Below are 19,889 nucleotides of genomic sequence, written 5' to 3' on the forward strand. Positions count from 1 at the left end.
TTCCCCACCTGTCCCAGCCTTCATAGAGCTGAAGAAAGCTAGGGTCTTGCTCTGGGTTAGGCTTTGGCTTAAGGGAATGTTGGGGGTGATGTGGTCCTCTATCCAGACCACTAGAACTTTGTCCATATCAGCAATATGGCTGTTTCCCTTTTTTTAAAAACAATTTTTAAAATGTTTATTTTTGAGAGAGAGAGAGAGACAGAGACAGCCTGAGTGGGGGAGGGGCAGAGAAAGCTGGAGACACAGAATCCAAAGCCCAGGCTCTGAGCTGTCAGCACAGAGCCCGAGGTGGGGCTCGAACTCACGAATCCGGAGATCATGATGTGAGTCGAAGGCGGATGCTTGACGGAGCCACCCAGGGGCACCAGCTGTTTCACTTTCTTATCACTTAGGTGTGCACTGGAAGAGCACTTACAATTTCCTTCAGGAGCTTGTCCTCTTGGCTAACTGTTTGGTGCAAGAGGCTGAGCTTTTGGGCCATCTTAGTTTCCAAAATGGCTTCCTTGCTAAGCTTAACCATTTCTAGCTTTTGACGTAAAGTGAGAGACATGGGGTTCTTCCTTTCAGTTGGACACTTAGGCCAGTTAATAACCCTATAGTGGCCTCTAACTTCAGTATCATTGTGTCTTGGGGACTAGGAAGGCCCCAGGAGAGGGGGAGAGAGGGGGACGGCTGATTGGTGAAGCAGAACACACACAACGTTAAGTTCGCTGAGGTGGGTGTGGTTAGTGGCTCCCTAGAACTATTAGAGAGCATTAAAACAAATGCAATGACAAAGTTTGATTGCAAACCAAGTTTGCAAAAACTGCAAAGATTACCCGAACGTGACACACAAAGTGAGTAAATGGTGTTGGAAAAATGGGACGGAAAGGCTTCTTCATTGCAGAGTTGTGAAAAACCTCGAATTTGTAAAACCTATCATAAGAGGTGTGTCTATACTGGTGAGATGAGAACACTCGAAAAATCGGGCACGCACTGTGGATGTCTCAGGGGAATGAATTTAAGACTATGGCCCCTCTTTTTTTTAAACTGTTACCGCCGCTGTACTGTTTTAACACAGTTCCCTGCTGATTAATTTGTTTCCCAAAAACCCGAGAGAAGCCTGAGGGCATCAGTGATGCATACAGGCTGGCAGTTCTATGTTGGACTTTCCAGCACTTGAGTGACTGCTGCTAACTGTAAATCCAAAATTGTTATCACCTAGTAGATCCTATAGCCCTGGGGCCTCAACCCAATTCACTCAGACCCCTGCTTATGCTGCAGTTGGAAAACATTGGGTGTAGGAAGATAATCTTGGTTTTATTTGAAAAGGAGCAGTGCTTTGGGATAAGACTACTGAATTCTCTTCCACCTAGGTAGGGAAGGAGAGCACAGACGCCAGAGGCCCCTGGCCTCCATGCAGAGGGCAGGAACCAGAAACTGTTCCCCCATCAAGCCTTTGTGTCTCCGCATTTCTATTGCTACCCTTTCTCTTTATAGAAAGACAACAGAAGCAATTATGGGTTGAATAGCATCTCTCCAAAATTCCTATGTGGAAGTCCTAAAGGCCAGAACCACAGAATGTGGCTCTATCTGGAGGCAAGGGGTCTTTATAGAGCTCAAGATCTTAAAAGAAGGTCACTAGGGGGAGCCCCAGTGACCTAATATGATGGATGTCTTTACCAAAAGGGGAAGCTTGGACACTGAGACTGACGCACACAGAGGGAAGCCCACGTGAAGACATGGAGAAGACAGCCATCTAGAAGCCAAGGTGAGGGGCCTGGAACAGATCCTTGCCCCACGGTCCTCAGAAGGAAACAACACCCCCCCCCACTCCTCTCTGACTTCTGGCCTCCAGAACTGGGAGATGATAAAGTTCCTTGTTGGTAGTACTTTGTTACAGCAGCCCTCTAATCCAGTATGGTGGCCATTCCTGGGATTTAGAAAGTTTTCTTTTTTAAGTGAAAAATCTGTAAGATACTCAAGGCCATCCCTTACTGGGGGTTACTTCGAGAAGTACAGCCACCTAGGAGTTGAGAGGCTGCAAGGGGTGGCTTGTCAAAGATTCAAAGTGAAGAAAAGGATCTTTCGACCTTGTATTTGTCGATCTTCTGTTAAAGCTGCTGCTGAAAACAGTATAAAGGGCATTTTCTATGCTGAATCCCCAAACCGCTGCGGGGCCTTTCCAAGAGACTTCGGAAGAATTGGCCTTGACAGCTGAGGAGGTCAAGCTCAGACCCCGGGGAAGATGAGCCCCTCCTGTGGTGCACCTGTTCCTCACACGGACTGCAGAGCAACCTGAAAGGTGGCAGGTGTGGGGCCCATCCGAGGCAGCTGCCTTTGTCAGCTGGAGGGTCTGCGAGAAAGTCCATAGCGTGGACAGAGCCCAGTGAACGGCAGGCACACTTGCTCTTAGGATTCAAGGATTTGTGTCACTCCTTGCGCCCCATGGTCACAGGTGCCTTTCCACCACTAGGTGGCAGCAGGGCTTGCTGCAAGAGGAAAACAGTCCCAGGCTGGGTTGCTGGGAGTGTGGTAGGAGTCCCCTGGGGGTGACCTTAGCTTTGCTTTCTGGCCCACAAGAAGGGGACCCAGAGACAAGGCTCCATGAAGACATCGGCAGAGATTAGTGCTGCACAGCAAAGAAGGCCAAGGACCCCTCGGGGCCACCAGAAGCTGGAGGAAGGGAGGAAGCATCCCCTCCTGGAGCTTTCCCATGGAGCATAACCCTGCTGATACCTTGGTCTTGGATTTCTGGCCTCCACAACTGTGAGATGATACATTTCTGTTGCAGCCCCCCAGATATGGGTACTGGGTTTTAGGGGAGCCCTAGGAACCTAACACTGGTAGAGACAAACCAAAGGAAGCCGAGCCCTCAGAGCCCCACTCCTCCTCATACCGTTCGCCACACTCAGGGACGCCTTATTTATTTTTTTATTCAGTGCATAATGCGTACACCTTCTCCGCCCTACCAAATGTGCCGCCTTCCTCCTCAGATCCCATAAGGGCGAAATGGTAGGAATGAGGACAGCCCTGTTCACTCGGTCCATGGATAGGTTGTAATTTGCTTTCTTAAAACCCATCTGTTCCTAGTGTGGGTTCATTTGGAGTTTGTTCCTGCAGGCTCCATGCCTGGCGGCTTCCAAGGTCACACCATTGGAGACTGTTCCCTTTGCCCAAAAATTGGAAAGGCTCGGGAGAGTAGCAAACATTGGCTCCCCCTGACACGGCAGAACATGGAAACTGAAAGCCCAGAGAGAAGCGTTAGGGAGATTCTAGAGGGAGTGGGGAGGTGGAGAGAAGCCAGCGCCAGGAGGCAAAGATGGAAAAATGATGGGGTGACCCTCGGGGTGCCCCGGATGCAGGTGCCTCAGGCAGAGCTGACCTCAAGGCAGAAATCAAGCGGGCCAGTGAGGCCAGGAGGCACTACAAAGCTAGGACCCAACAGAAAGGAAAAAAAACAAAAACAAAAACAAAAATCTCTGCTACACTCCCTGCAGCCTGTCATTCAATTGCTAATTTGGGTGTAATTTAACTGAAAAGCCAGAATGCCTAGGTGACTACCAATGCCCTTAGCTAATCCTTAAACAGTAGTTTAACAGTTTTATATATATATATATATATATAAACCACAATCCTATGGGAGTCCTCCTATCCCAGACCAATGGGTTGCCTCGTTAATTTGAAAACTGTGTCCGTATGGGAATCGCTCACAGTTGCCATAGGTCTAGGAGCTGGGAATCCATTTTGTCCGTTCTTCTGCACGTCTTACAAGTATTATTTGGTCAATGACGTAAGGGGGCCAAGCATTTCTGGGAATAAACAAAGGGAGCAACTTTGCTCTTGCTGAAATCTCTCCATTTCTTCCCAATGTGGTCATATGGCAGAAGGAAACTGCATTCTGGTTAAATGCCTTACAAGCCAAGGGCACTGCCTTCCTCCTCATCCTCCTTCTCTGCTCTCACTCAAATCTACCAAGATCCCAAGCAGCCTCTTTGGCAGATGGGGATTCTAGCTTTCTGCTGAGAAGCAATAGAATTGCCCCGTTTCAAATAAACACCCCTTGCGGCAGCCAGTCTGGCTCAAATGGGAGTGATTAAAGGGACCTGATTCTCCGCATACAAGTCTTTAAGCTCATTGCCAGTGAAGCGAAATCCACAAATGCTGTTTCTCTTGCCAGAAAGTTCCAGTGGATTTTCTAAGACCCCCGTGACCTAATTTAAAGTGTTTTTCTTCTTTTTTTCCTTTGGTCAGGCTTTTCTGATACATAATGCTACGATAAGCTGTTAATTCAATCATTTTCACTACTCTGCCACTCTTCGTCCTGTGATCAAAGAGTATTATTAGCCACCCTAAAGACACATTAAATAATCAAGCTGTCCAACAGCTGCACATCAGAGCATTAATCTCCAATCCAGGCAAGGCTAAGAAATGGCTTAACTGTTTCTTCTCCTCTGCCCACAGCTATTTTTACACCTCAAACAGCCATCTTGCAGAGACACCTCTCTGGATGAAAGCACATATTATTGAGAGGATGTTAATAGGGAAAGTCTGAAAAAGAAAAGAGTAGAACCTGGAGACTAAAAAGAAGAAAGTCATTGTTTAGTGGCATCTTTCAAACTTCTGTGTTCTTAAAGCAATCCCATGATCCCCCACGGACCCATCCCTGCCCAGCTAGTCAGACCCATAACATTTTTCAGCAGCGTTTGGTTGGTTGTTCCCCTTTTCCTTAAATTGCATTCTACATCAAAGAAGCTGCCTTAGGATGTGAAATAACCACTACGGGGACAGCGTCAGTGCCTTAGAATATTTGAGACTATTCAAAAAGTGGAATCTAGTTCTATTATGAAGACGGCATGATTGCCCATTTTCAATCAACAGAGCCTGTTCGTCGCTGTTGTATTCTTTTAAACACCCTCATCTGTGCCATCAACTCAAAATTCAATGGCAGACGCATCTTTGGTCACTGCATAAAACCCTCCTGAAAAACAACTCCCTTGACTTGAATATCTGCAAATGAAGCAGAGAGCCTGGAAGTCTTTGGAGTGAAGGTGAATGGTCTTTTTCAAAGGAACGCAGGACAGTGGAAACACGGAACCTGAACCCAATGCTTTAGTGAGGGTGATGGGACAATTAGCTGCCTTTCGAGGTAAACTATGCTTTCAATTTCATGTCAGATCACAGCGGAAAGCAGGATAGCTGGCTGAACTGACAAGTGTAGAATGTGGGTGGATCCTTAAAAGGAATTTCATAGGTTACCCGGTGTGCATACGTGATGTGGTTTTAAATCCTATCTATTTTTAAAGGGTTCTACACAGTATTATATATTAATAGACAAATAATAGCACCAGGGGATTAGGTTGTATCTATCTGTAGAGAAACACTGTATCCTAAAGGAGGAGAAGCATAAGAGAAACCTGCCTATGTCTGGTTAAACGCTGAAAACAATGTCACCACCAAAGCCTCCAAATGCCCTTCAAGTAAGGATGCCTTTGATTACAAGGATTCTAATGAGGTCCAGAGGAAGACGAAAAAAGGTCTTCTCTTCTCCTGTTTATCTTTTCCATTCACTCTTTCAGAGTGTGGAGGCAAACTAAAAAGCGTGGCCCAGGAGCTGTATCCTTTCGGAACTGAAAAGGGCATGAGAAATAAAAAATAAAAACCTCCAGCGTGAAAACACAACCTGGAATTACTAATTAATGGTGCAGCACTTTCTAGATGCATTGCCAAAAAATTTAAGTCTAAATACCGTGAAGGTTCAGGGTAGAGAAGGTGATGAGACAGCAACATTCGGAGAAACCAGTGCTGTGACTCTGGCAAAACCTCCTTTACCACAACTCCATGTAATTTGGAGGAAGTCAGGGCAGGCCAGAGCTGGTGAGTTAATGATCCATCTTCTAGATGAAAACACTGAGGCCCTAATAAAAGAGTGGTCAATTCAAAGTCCACGACTGGTGAGAGGCAGAGATAGGCACAGAACCCAGGTGCCTATTTCTGGGTCATTCCTTTATGTCCCATGTGGTTCAGCAGGGGAAGGGGCTAACTGAAAGGATTAGGACAGTGGGGTGGGAGACCATTTCTGGGGATCCATCAGATCTTTGTAAATAATAATCAGAGGTCACCTGCCTTTTCCTTCCCATGCCCTCTGGTGGGCACACAGGGTCGTATGAAGACGTGCCCGATCACAACAGACTGAGGCGGAAAACAACACGAGAATCCAGCCTCTTCTATTAAACCAGAAGTTAGGGATTTTAAAGATGTAAAATACTGCCGCTCTTCTCATTTGTTTCTGTTCTGGAAAATCATTATTTTGATCGAAATTTACTTAAGTGAACACCAACGGTGTGACTGAAGGAAGTGAGGGGCTCTGGGGTAGACTCCCCCCAGTGGGGTCCTTGAATCCCAGCGCTTCATCAGTCACTCTTTGGTTGCATAACTTGGGGCAAACTGATGATCTTTCTGTACAACGGAGCTCCATTTGCTTCGTGGGTTGTGGGGATTAAGTGGCTTAAGACCAAGTATTTAGGACATTGCCAGGCTTGTAGGAAACACTGAAAAATGTTAAAGGGCTTATGGTTAGTAGCTACAAAATAGGATTAGGCTAGAGCAGCTTTTCTCCAAGCTTGGTGAGAACTTCTACTGCCTCGGCTGCCCGAGTCCTCTCACTTCCTGTGCTGCTGAACCACAAGGGACCCTGTGCGGGGAAGGCTGGGCAGATGACCACAGCCACCCGGTAACTATCACCACTGTCTCTTTCAGTTCTAAACTCCCAGATCCCTTGAGTTCTAAGTGCTGCCCAAGTGTTTTCAATACAGCCGACCATTAATATCGTGGCTTTTCCCTGTGGCTTCTTGAGGCAAGCATTATCCTTTAGTGAAATGTTGTGCTTGTCAGTGTCCAAGAAAGGCACAGAAGCAGCACAGTAAAATCAGACACGGATAAAAGTACATAAGCAGGCTCCTTATAAATGAAACTGTTAATACCAGGGAGGAACAGCTGAAATGACTAAGGCGACAAGCTTTCTACCAAAGGAATAAGGGTAACAGGTAAGGGACTGGCGTCAGCAGGGCCATTTAACCACCTTGTGATCTTACATTGCACGCAGCAGCAGTATCCCATGCCCCCAGTTGGTGCAAATCTGGTTTTTAGAAGAAACACACAAGGAGCACAAACTCGTAGCGCATGAAGATGAGATTTCACTTCCTCTTTCATTGTAGACTTCCCAACTTCTACTTCTCGATAAAACCAAACTTGCCCTGGGACCAAAAAATTACTATAAACCTTTTTTTTTTTTTTTTCCTATTTAATTCCCAATCTTCTTGGTGGTAGAGAGGAACCAGCTCTTCTGTAAGGATTTTACAATACATCATAGCTTATTTTAAAAAGTGGGGGCGGTGTGGGAGGAGTGTTGCCCAGTGGAAAAAAATTCTATTAGTGCCACAATCAGGATATTCAGAGGTCCTTTCCCAATGGTTGTTGTGGGGAGACGGCTTCTGGTTTATGTAAGAGGTCAAGGAAAGCTTATCTGAGAGGGAGATGTTTGAGCTGAGACTGAAGGGAGCAAGCATGGAACAACAAATTATGTCCAGACAGTAATAGCAAATGCAAAGGTCCTGAGGCAGAGACATGCTTGGTTACGGGAGGAACACCAAGGCCAGTGTGGTTGGAATGGTATCAGCAAGAAAGACAGAGGCAGGGAAAGGAGGTCAGAGAGGCAGGGTGGATCAGACCATGCAGGGCCTTGAGGACTGTGGATCTTACTCTGGGAGGGGAGGGAAGACACTGGAGGCCTCTGGGATAACGAGTAGCATTCTCGGTGACTGATGTCCTCCAGAGTATACTTGAGGGGAATACAGGGCTAGGCTGGGGCATATGGACAAGTGTAAAATGGTGGTGTGGGGGTGTTCCTACGCTGGTTCCCAACGTGGAGCTTGCACACACATGCGTGGAAAACCTGAAATCAACACTTGGCCTGTTTCATGGGATTTTTGTGCAGGTGTACAAGGATGTGGGGAACGCGTGTGGGATGTACTTCGTAGGGTAAATGCCCCTTGTCCTCTTTTACACTTGAGTCCATCATGTATCTTTCCAGCCCTCATCTAATAATTCAGTTAAGCCACCGCAGACAACTTGGCAGGCACTAAAGGGTGTTCACACACGGGATCACTCCTCATCCTGTAAGCAGCCTCGGGAGGCGGGTGTTACTTCCCTTCTTTGGCAAATAAGGACACACAGAGAGGTTCCCGTCCAGATCACGCAGCTGGTTGGTGACAACTGAGGGAGAGCGCCAAGATTCTTGAGTGCTGACTTTTCCCCACAACCCTGTTCTGTGCCTCTTAAGCTACCAATTTACCAAGGCAGTGATCCAGGATTCGAGAAGATTTACACGCAAGAGGATACACATTTGAGTTCAAGAAGGCCTGACTTTGTCGAGAGTAACGTGGAGAAGCCACACCCCGCCTCATGAGCAGGGGACTTGTGCTCTGGTTACATAACGCCGATTTTGCGTCTCACCCTACCTCTTCTTTTGTGTGATGTTCTACGCGATCTGTGGGAGAACATGGCTTGTGGAAAGACACGCCATTTGCAGCAGTGACAGGGTGCCGCTGTTTGTTTAAAACCCAAGCATGCCTGTTCTTGTGTTGGCTGAGGCCTGGGTCCGTCTGTCAACCAGAAGGGAAGAGAAAGAAATGAAAATTACTTACTAAGTAGACATCCAGCACGGAGGCATTATCATCCTGCATTTCCAGAGCATTGGACTCCGAAGTCAAGTAGATGGTCCCCTCTTCCAAGGTAAATGTTGAACTGGAAGGTAACCCTTTACTGGAAAAACAAAGAAGAACGATGAGCACGTGGCCTCCGGAGCGAAATCCACGGATACTCGCAAAGTTGTGGCTAAAGAAGCAGAGTTTGGGAAAGCCTTTTGGGATGAAAAAAAAAAAATGATTTTGAGGGGCGCCTGGGTGGCGCAGTCGGTTGAGCGTCCGACTTCAGCCAGGTCACGATCTCGCGGTCCGTGAGTTCGAGCCCCGCGTCGGGCTCTGGGCGGATGGCTCGGAGCCTGGAGCCTGTTTCCGATTCTGTGTCTCCCTCTCTCTCTGCCCCTCCCCCGTTCGTGCTCTGTCTCTCTCTGTCCCAAAAATAAATAAACGTTGAAAAAAAAAACATTTAAAAAAAAATGATTTTGAGAGTTCAAAGGAAATAAGGTCCTGCCCGGAGATAGGCTCACTTGAGTTTAAGGAACTTGGTGGCATCAGCAGATTTTTCTACTTTCCTCCATGAGATGCTTTACATTTCTGAGACGTGATTTGTGGGTCCCCAGCCTCGGGAGGGTGGAGAGCTATAGTCCAGAGGCACACGGGTCAGCTCTGACTTTGAGAGATTGGTTCCCACTGCCTACATTTTCCACTTGGAGTATTCATGCTCTGGTAGTTGATCAAGATAACCTTGTGCACCACCCGTAGTGACGATTTCTCTCTACTGTTCTCTTTTCCTTTTAGGCGGGGAAGGTCCAGTTGTAACCGTGGTTCTCAAACTTAAGTGTGCATCAGCATCCCCTGGAGGGTTGGTTAGAACCCAGTTTCCTAGGCCCTATACCCCCAGATTTGATGAAGTTGATCTGACACAGAGCCCATCAGTTTGCATTTTTTAAATTAAGTTTATTTATTTGAGACAGAGACCGTGCGCCCAGGGGAGGGGGAGAGAGAGAATCCCAAGCAGGCTCCACAGCACCGACAGTGCAGAGCCTGATGCAGGGCTCGAACTCCCCAAACCGCAAGATCATGACCTGAGCTGAAACCAAGAGTGGGACACTTAACTGAGCCACCCAGGCGGCCCATCAGTTTGCATTTCTAATAAGCTCCAAGGTGAGGCTCATGCTGTTGTCCAAGGCCTAGACTCTGCCTAATGATGACTGACGTAGGCACCGAGCACTGGTGAAAACAGCCTACGTGTGCCTTTGGTAACAGGAAGGACAACAGACGCAAAGGAAGGCGGCCAGACAGACGTACTCGTGAGTGAGGTACGAGGGAAAACCACCTTGTTTTGTCATGATGGGAGAGCCACTGGCACCTGTTGAAGTAATCAGCCCACTTTGATTGACAGTGGTGACACTGGGAATCGAGCTAGGAGCTCAGGAATGCGCAAGTTAGATCTTTAAACTGGGAATTTTTCGCGGGAAGGTTCTGCAAGAACACAGCGTGGCCAACAGCAGTGGGGGAGAGGACTGTGGGGGCCCGGTGAGCTGTGGCAAGGGGCTGGCCATTGCCAGGTGGAGCCCACCTGCCAGGGGACGAGAGAGCGAGAGTGTGCTCTGTGACCAGGTCCTGCCCTGTGACCAGGTCCTGCCACCCTGCAGGGCCCCGCTCCTAGCTCACTGCTTCTGAAAACTCTAGTCCGAAGCCATCCTCTGAGCTTTTTGTCGGAGCCTCCCAGCTCAACAGGAGACCGACAGGACCTTCTAATCCTCTGCCCGTCCCTACTCTGGGAACGACACATCATTTTCCTTCCGTACATGTTTACCCATCCGTTGAAGCTATGTCACATAGTTTGAAATCCTGACCTTTTCAGTACTGGAAAAAAAAAAAAAAAAGGATCACTAGAATTGTATGAGTCTTAATAAATCAGATTCGTTTGCATTTTTTTCTGATCATAAAAGATACTGAAACAATAACTGTAAAAATAGTACGAAAGTAGTGAGAAGGGCACGGGAGTCTCCTGTGGGCCTCTCATTTGGTGATGCGGGGGAACGTGAAAACGAAGGGGTAAAAGCCACTGTACTCTGCCTGGACAGGTTTTCTCCTACATTCTGGACACTGTAGAAAAAAAAAGTCCTCTTTGTTTTCAAAAACCCCACAGTGTGGGACACGCAGTTTGTCCCGAAGGACTTAAAAGAGCAGGGTGAGGGTGACCTCTCTCCATGGAGCTGTTGACTTCATAAACCTTTAATGTTTATTTCTGAGGGGGGGGGGCCGTGGGAGTGGGGGAGGGTCAGAGAGAGAGGGAGACACAGCATCCGAACCAGGCTCCAGGCTCTGAGCTGTCAGCACAGAGCCCGCGACGCGGGGCTCGAACTCACAAACTGTGAGACCCTGACCTGAGCTGAAGTTGGTCGCTCAACCGACTGAGCCACCCAGGCGCCCCATTCTGTAAACCTTTAGAGATTTCTTGGTTTGGTAAACTGTCAGCCTGCAAGGGAAGCTGCTTTGAGAAGCACTGTGTAGCCGTGAATACTGCTCAAGCTATTTTTTGCACCAAAAGGATGCAGTGATGGGTTTTAAATGACGTTTGCTTTTCAGCTGCGATACTGTCACTCACAAAAGACGAATTAGCTACTTAAACATCAAACCAAGAAACAAGGTGGTCAGAGAACATATGAGTGTGGTATGACTTTTGATTTTTATCCCTATTTTGGGGGTTCATAGTTTATTTTTATGTAATTAAAAAGTCTCTAATGGCTTCTGGGGAATTTTATGAACACAGAATTTATTTGGTGAAGTTCAAAGCGAAGTTTTCCCCTTCTTGTCTGAGTTTTTAGTTGTGATATTTAAGAGTATAACTAAGAAGATTCTGGAAGTGAGTTTTCACTTCCAGAGGCTCGGTGGAGGCTCTGGAAAGCTCTGTAGGCTCTGTGCCTAAAGTGGGGCTTGAACTCTTGATCAAGAGTTGCATGCTCTATGGACTGAACCAGCCAGGTGCTCCTGGAAGTGATTTTTCTTAAAATTAAAAATTTTTTTAATGGCAATAGATGTAGCATAAAATATAGCTAAAAGTCGTGTTCCTTTTTCTCCCATCCTTTTGTGATCCAGTCACTCCCCTGGAAGTAAACTTAGATATTTTTCAATCTAACATTTATCTTCTATTTTTGGTAACTATGAGTAAGCTACTAGCATGGTTGAGAAAAATAGGGTATCCTGTGGGATTTGACAGGCACATGTATGAATTATTTTACCTAAAATACACTGTTATATTATAGAAAACAAGAAATACCAGATTCCCTCTGTTATTATCTGATCAAATTTGATAAAATCAAACAGATACCAAAAAAAAAAACAAAACAAAACAAAACCCCACTCTATTTGTACTGTTTCACACATGTGTCAGGATTCTTTCCTATCCCAACAGAATATTCTGAGCATCATTATATTTGGGGGATGAAAATGAGACTCATAGGGACTTAAATCCAGGTTACGTAAGGACCTCTTAAAACAATAAAAAGGCAAATCTCCCAGTTGAAAAATGAGTAAAGGATCTGAATAGACACTTATCCAGAGAAGATATACAAATGGCCAATAAGCCAATGAAAAGATGCTCAACATCATCGCTCATTAGGGGAATGCAAAGAAAAACTAAACCAAGATACCACCTTCACACCCACGAGGATGGCTATAAAAAAAGATGCTAACAAGAGCCGGAGAGGATGTGAGGACACGGGAGCCCTCCTCCACTGCTGACGAGGTTGTAGAAAGGTGCAGCTGCTTTGGAAAACAGGGTGGGGGGTCCTGAAAACCAACTGACCCAGGAATCCCAAGCCTAGACAAACAGCCAAGACAAATGAAAACATACGTCCACGCCGAAACCTGTACACGAATGCTCCCAGGACGCAGGCTTCAGAATAGCCCCGAAGTGTTCATAACCCAAATGTCTACCAGTTGATGAACGGGTAAATAAGTCCTACAATGGAATGCCATTCAGCAGAAGAATAACAAACGACGGATGTGTCCGACAACATGGGGGAATGTTGAGAACCTTATGCTAAATGGAAGAAACTGGTCGTAAAGGACCACATATGTATGATTTCACTTATGTGAACTGTAGAGAACAGGCGAATCTAGAAGAGACAGAGGCAGAGGAGTGGTTGCCGGGGGTGGGGGTGACGTGGGGGGAGAACAGGGAATGACTACTATTGGGTGGGAGTTTTCTTTAAGTTTATTTTTAATCTATTTTGAGAGAGCATGCTTGGTGACACCCATGTGTGAGGGTCTACAGGTGGGGGAGGGGCCGAGAACTAGGGGAAGCGAGAATCCCAAGCAGGCTCCATGCTGTCAGCAGACTGCGGACATGGGGCTTGATCTCACAAGCTGTGAGATAAGGATCTGAGCCGGAATCAAGAGTCGGATGCTTGCGGTGCCCGGGTGACTCAGTCGATTCAGTGCCAGACTTGATTTCAGCTCAGGTCATGACCTCACGGTTCATGAGATCGAGCCCTGCATTGGGTTGTGCGCTGACAGTGCATAGCCTGCTTGGGATTCTCTTTCCCTTTCTCTCTGCCCTCCCCCACTTGCCCAAGTGTGTTCTCTCTGAAAAGAAATGAATAAACATTAAAAGAAAAAGAAAGAGCTGGGGGCGCTTGGGTGGCTCAGTCGGTTGAGCGACCAACTTCAGCTCAGGTCATGATCGCACAGTTCGTGAGTTCGAGCCCTGTGTCGGGCTCTGTGCTGACAGCTGGGAGCCTGGAGCCTGCTCCGGATTCTGTCTCCCTCGCTCTCTGCCCCTGCCCCACTCACACTCTGTCTCTCTTTGTCTCAAAAATAAACATTAAAAATAAATAGTGAGGGGCGCCTGGGTGGCGCAGTCGGTTAAGCGTCCGACTTCAGCCAGGTCACGATCTCGCGGTCCGTGAGTTCGAGCCCCGCGTCAGGCTCTGGGCTGATGGCTCGGAGCCTGGAGCCTGTTTCCGATTCTGTGTCTCCCTCTCTCTTAGCCCCTCCCCCGTTCATGCTCTGTGTCTCTCTGTCCCAAAAATAAATAAAAACGTTGAAAAAAAAATTAAAAAAAAAAAGTGAAAAACACAATTACCATATGATCCATCAATCCCATTTCTGGGTATATACCCCCCCAAAAACTGAAAACGGAGTCTCCTATGTTCACCCTGTGTTACGGGCTAAACATTGTCTCTCCCCTGACCGCCCTCCACCCACACCCCCACCCCACTCCCGTTGATATCCTGACCTCCAGTACTTCACAATGTGTCTATAGATAAAGTCTGGAAAGAGGTAATTAAGGGTAATGAGATCACTGGGAAAGGCTCTAATCCAATATGACTGGTGCCCTTAAGAGATGTGTACGTGCACAAAAGACGTATAAAAGACCGTGTGAAGACACGTGAGGGACCTCAGAAGAAACCAAACTTGCTGCCATCTTGATCTTGGACTTCTTGTCCCCAGAGGTATAAGAAAATACATTTCTGGTGTTTAAGCTACCTAGTCAATGCTGCGTTGTTAAGGCAGCCCTAGTGAACAAATACACCCTTGTTCACAGCGGCCAACAGGCAGAAGCAATCAAATGTCCACCGATGGAGGAAACAGATAAACACAATGTGATACATATGCACAAGGCGAAATTATTCAGCCTTGAAAAGGAAGTGAATTCTGACATGTGAATGGGTGAATCTGTAGAACACGGAACCAAGTGAAATGAGCCAGGCATTAGAATACAGATATTGTATCAATCTACTTCCATGAGGCATCTAGAGTAATTCAACTCACAGAGGTAGAAAGATGAATGAACGGTGGTTGCCAGGGGCTGGGGGAATGGGGAGTCACTTCATGGGGACATTTCAGTTCTGCAAGATGAAAAGAGTTCTGGACGGGTGCCTGGGTGGTTCAGGAGGCTGAGCGTCTGACTTCGGCTCAGGTCATGATCTCACAATCCGTGAGTTTGAGCCCCACTTCGGGCTCTGTGCCGACAGCTCAGAGCCTGGAGTCTGCCTTGGATTCTGTGTTCTCCCTCTCTCTCTGCTCCTCCCCCCATTTGCACTCTGTGTGTGTGTGTGTCTCTCAAAAAGAAGTAAACATTTAAAAAATTAAATGATGAAGATGGGAAATTTTATGGTAAATGCACATAATTAACAAGTCATTTAAGCTTCCAACATTTCAATTTAAAAAATGACATAAGAACTCTGTAAAATGCATACAGCCCTATGTCAATCATCAGGCATTGATACACTTAAGTCCCATTAAATGCACTCAAAATAATCTGACATCAATACATCTTGGCACGGAGCTACATGACCAATCCACTAATCTTTATATTTGCTATCCTCCTTATTCAGTACATACTGAGTGAGATCCGAGCACAGAACTGACATGTTACCTCCCTAAAACTATTACGTCAGGTACTAACTACCGCCTGAGAAAAGGGGAGAATGCATTTTAGGAAAACAGATACCTGAGCTGGTAACGCAGCACAGGCAGACTGGGAACTTTGGAACGAGACAGTTTTGATTTCTGGCTCATGTGCGTGGTTGTGGGTGATACTGGGTAACTTTTTTAACCTCTCTGGAACTCTGGAACTAGAAGCTCCAGTTTCCCACATATAAAATGAGAACAATATCAAACATGCAAGGTTGTTGGAGGGATTAGCCTCCTGCATGTACCACACAAACATCCTTTTATGCACGCTGTGGTCTAGGGGCCAGGAGGGAGCAGAGATGAAAATCAACGTCTCTGCCTCATGGAATTTACATAGTATCGAGGAAGGCAAATACTTCAAGCACAGACAAGAGATACAAGGGAGGGAGGGGCGTAGACCATCTGTACACAGCAAACTCCCTGCTCTTCCAGTGGAGTTTTAAGGCTCTCAGGCATGAGTTGGACACTAGGGGACACGTGTATGTCCCCTCTACTCCATGGGACACTATCCTGCCCTCTGTAGTATCCCACTGAAGTGCCTATTCCTGGGCCGGGACAGGTACCCCCACTCCCTGACAGCTCTCTCTAATGATCACAGGCTAACTGCCCCACTCATTTCTTGGCTTCTCTAACAACTTTTATTTTTTTCTTTAAAAAAAATTTTTTTTAACATTTATTTATTTTTGAGACAGAGAGAGAGCATGAACGGGGGAGGGTCAGAGAGAGAGAGAAGGAGACACAGAATCTGAAACAGGCTCCAGGCTCCGAGCTGTCATCACAGAGCCCGACGTGGGGCTTGACCTCACAGACCTCACAGATCTCACAGACCGCGAGATCATGACCCGAGCCGAAGTCGGACGCCTAACCGACTGAGCCACCCAGGCGCCCCTCTTTTATTTTTTTCAAAAACACTTTTAATGTTTATTTCTGAAACAGAGAGAGAGAGAGCGCGCGCGTGCGCGCATGCACGCAAATGGGGAGGGGCAGAGAGAAGGGGAGAGAAAGAATCCCAAGCAGTCAACGTGCTGTCAGCACAGTCTCGGACGTAGGGCTTGATGTCACAGACCATGAGATCAAGACCTGAGCTGAAGTCGAGAGTCCGATGCTTAACCGAATGAGCCACCCAGGCGCCCCTTGTCTAACCCTTTTTAAAGGTGGGAGAGGGGTAGTCAGCTACCAGTTGCACAACTGGTTTTGGGCCACTTGCTTTTCAAGTCCTGCAGGTTTGTTTTGGGCTTCAGTTGAAGCTGACAATAAAAACAATTCATTTTAACATTCTGTTATGTTTTTAGCCAAGAGATTAATAAAGGTCAGAGACACCATTGAAGATAAAGCTGTATCTTTACTAATCAAGAAGCGCTTCACATAGAATACAAAGTTATTTGTGCCATAGAACCTTTCCACTGTATCCTTGAATGTGCATGCGAACGTCCATTGCTACTTCAAAAAATTAATGAAATGTAATTATTAAAATAGGGAGGGGAGCCTGGGTGGCTCAGTAGGGTAAGCGTCTGGCTTTGGCTCAGATCACGATCTCACAGTTTGTGGGTTCGAGTCCCATGTTGGGCTCTGTGCTGACAGCTCGGAGCCTGGAGCCTGCTTGGGATTCTGGGTCTCCCTTTCTTTCTGCCCCTCCCCTGCTCACACTCTGTTTCTCTCTCTCAAAAATAAATAAACATTAAAATTTTTTTTTTTTTAAATAGGGATATAATACAAGAATAAACCATCCAACTGAGCCACCTGGATCCACTGCCTGCAGCCATTTCCTCCGTCCTTGGAAATGCCTTGAGGAGTAAAGGTAAGATTAGTTCTAAAGAGAATTTTCCCTTAAATGCCTGAGCCACTGGTCAATTTCATGTTTGTTTCTCTACCATTCCGACATCAGGGGACATTCTTGCTCCTTAGCCCTGTTTTCTTACTGCACTGTAGATTTCCTGGGCATTAGAAATTGGAATCAATTTCTAATTTGAGAGATTTCCAAAGCCCTTTTTAGGGGTCACTGTAAGTGAGAGCATCTCTCTTGGGAGCAATGCCCTGAAAGCCCAGTGGTTGTGGGAGAGGACCTGCCATTCCTTAGCCTCCAGCTCCGGAAGATCCATTTCTAGAACTGATGTTACGTGGCTGGGTTGAAGAGTCTGGCTGCCTGCCTGGGTTCTGCACCATCAACTTTTGCCACAATTCCCTCAGTTCAGACTGAGGGCTAATTGAGACTAATTTGCAACAAGGCATCCAGGAAACTGTTAATCTCCCCAGTTCTGTTCTTCCCTTGTAAAACCAAAGGAACTGCCAATACTCTGCAGCTGCTCAGGGCTCAGCTCTCTGCACACGTTGCAAACTTGTCATAGGGAAGCTGTTCGGGAGGAGGCATTTCACCCCCTGCAGGGGGGGGGAGGGGCGGCAGAGAGACAGACATTAATGGTTCTCTGATGTCACACAATGTTACGAGCAACATTACTTTGGCTTCATTGGAGAGCACCAGCCAGCCTGCCCTGCTGAAAACAGTCATCCATGATTTTATAGCCTGGAACACTCTGATTTCTGTTTGCAGACCTAATGAGTGTTTTATGGCTAATTCTCAAGGGGGCATTTGCTCAGGGGGCACATGGTATGATCCCCAGTTTTTTTCTTTAAGCGTTGACCTCTCAGGAGCGCCTGGCTGGCTCAGGTAAGTGTCTGATTTCAGCTCATGTCACGATATCATGGTTCACGGGGTCGAGCCCTGCACTGGACTCCACGCTGACAGCCTGGAGCCTGCTTGGGATTCTCTGTCTCCCTCTCTCTTTGCCCCTCCCTTGCTCATGCTGTCTCCAAATAAACTAAAAAAATAAAGTTAACCTCTCAGTGCCTTTATCTTCTCATCTTCTTTTATCAAAGTAACAAAAATATATCACGTGATATAAATGACATAAGATGAAAATACTTTCCTGTCCTGACCCCCAACCTACCCCCTTTCTTGGTGGGGGGCAGCTCCTTGAGTGATTTCACTTTTTAAAAACATTTATTTTTTATTTATTTTTAATGTTTATTTATTTTTCACAGAGACAGAGCATGAGCGGGGGAAGGGCACAGAGAGAAGGAGACAGAATCGGAAGCAGGCTCCAGGCTCCGAGCTGTCAGCACAGAGCCCCACGCGGGGCTTGTCAACTGCGAGATCATGACCTGAGCCAAAGCCAAAAGTCCGAAGCTTAACTGACTGAGCCACTTAGGTGCCACTTAGGTGGAGATTTTAGTGTTCTTTCTCTCGTGGTTTTATTTAAGCCATTTTCTTTTGGAAACATCTCAGCACTGAAGAGAGGGGCAGGAAATAAAAGTAGCTGGGCAATGGTATTGTCTTTTTTTTTTCCCCCCATATTTAGCCACTTTTTCCACTTTACATGGCAGAAATAACTGCCCCCAGTGATTTCTCTTTTTAGCATTTCTGGTGGTTCTCAACCCTCAATAGGAAGGACATACACCTTTCCTACACGGCACTTCCTCCCAATATCTATTTATATTTAGTATGTAACTATGAATGATACACTTAATAACCTTTTAAAATTCCATTAAGCATATGCCACGTATCTTTAACTTCTCATATTATTTCATCTTTGTTCCTGCCCTTCTCTCTCACTTTGTATCAGACACCCTTAAAAAGTTTTTTCTACTTTGTCATGTCTGTTAATGTTTATATTCTATCTTGTAGCTATAACCACAGTTTTCCTGCTTTGTCCATGGGTTGATTCTAAAATTAGAAAACTGATATGCGGAATTTATATTATCAGGGCTATGGAAATATTGTTCACGCCTGGCCAACAGGGAGTCCGTGTTCTGTTTCCCCGCTCTGGATTCAAAACCACGCTTGCTGGGCTGTGTAAAGAAAAATATTTGCAACCACAAGGTTAAAGGGAGTTATCTTGGACAAAGCAGGAAAGAGTATCCAATGGAAAAAAGACATCTCTGTAACAAATGGTACTGGGAGAACTGGACAGCAACACGCAGAATGAAACTAGACCACTTTCTTACACCATACACAAAAATAAACTCAAAACAGATGAAGGACCTGAATGTGAGACAGGAAAGCATCAAAACCCTAGAGGAGAAAGCAGGAAAAAAACCTCTCTGACCTCAGCCACAGCAATTTCTTACTTGACACGTCTCCAAAGGCAAGGGCATTAAAAGCAAAAATGAACTATTGGGACCTCATGGAGATAAAAAGCTTCTGCACTGCAAAGGAAACAATCAACAAAACTAAAAGGCAACCGATGGAATGGGAAAAGATATTTGCAAATGACTTATCGGACAAAGGGCTAGTATCCAAAATCTATAAAGACCTCACCAAACTCCACACTGAAAAACAAGTAATCCAGTGAAGAAATGGGCAGAAGACATGAATAGACACTTTTCCAAAGAAGACATCCAGATGGCCAACAGGCATATGAAAAGACGCTCAACGTCACTCCTCATCAGGGAAATACAAATCAAAACCACACTGAGATATCACCTCACGCCGGTCAGAGTGGCTACAATGAACAAATCAGGAGACTGTAGATGCTGGCGAGGATGTGGAGAAACGGGAACCCTCTTGCGCTGTAGGTGGGAATGCAGACTGGTGCAGCTGTTTGGGAAAACAGTGTGGAGGTTCCTCAAAAAATTAAAAATAGATATACCCTGCCACCCAGCAATAACACTGCTAGGAATTTACCCAAGAGATACAGGAGTGCTGATGCATATGGGGCACTTGTAACCCAATGTTTATAGCAGCACTTTCAACAATAGCCAAATTATGGAAAGAGCCTAAAT

The 19,889-nt window shown here is 46.2% G+C and overlaps 1 protein-coding gene across 1 annotated transcript in view; it reads right to left on the bottom strand.

Annotated features, from left to right (window-relative positions):
* PIP5K1B (phosphatidylinositol-4-phosphate 5-kinase type 1 beta) overlaps positions 1–19,889 on the bottom strand; it is a 185,407-nt gene that overhangs the window by 13,082 nt on the left and 152,436 nt on the right. The window contains exon 13 of the mRNA XM_040449410.1: positions 8,685–8,802. Coding sequence (XP_040305344.1) covers positions 8,685–8,802 — 118 coding nt within the window. The remainder of the gene's footprint in view (positions 1–8,684; positions 8,803–19,889) is intronic.

Source organism: Herpailurus yagouaroundi, unplaced genomic scaffold (genome assembly GCF_014898765.1).
Source record: "Herpailurus yagouaroundi ecotype Mexico unplaced genomic scaffold, PumYag 199, whole genome shotgun sequence".
Taxonomy (NCBI): Eukaryota; Metazoa; Chordata; class Mammalia; order Carnivora; family Felidae; genus Herpailurus; species Herpailurus yagouaroundi.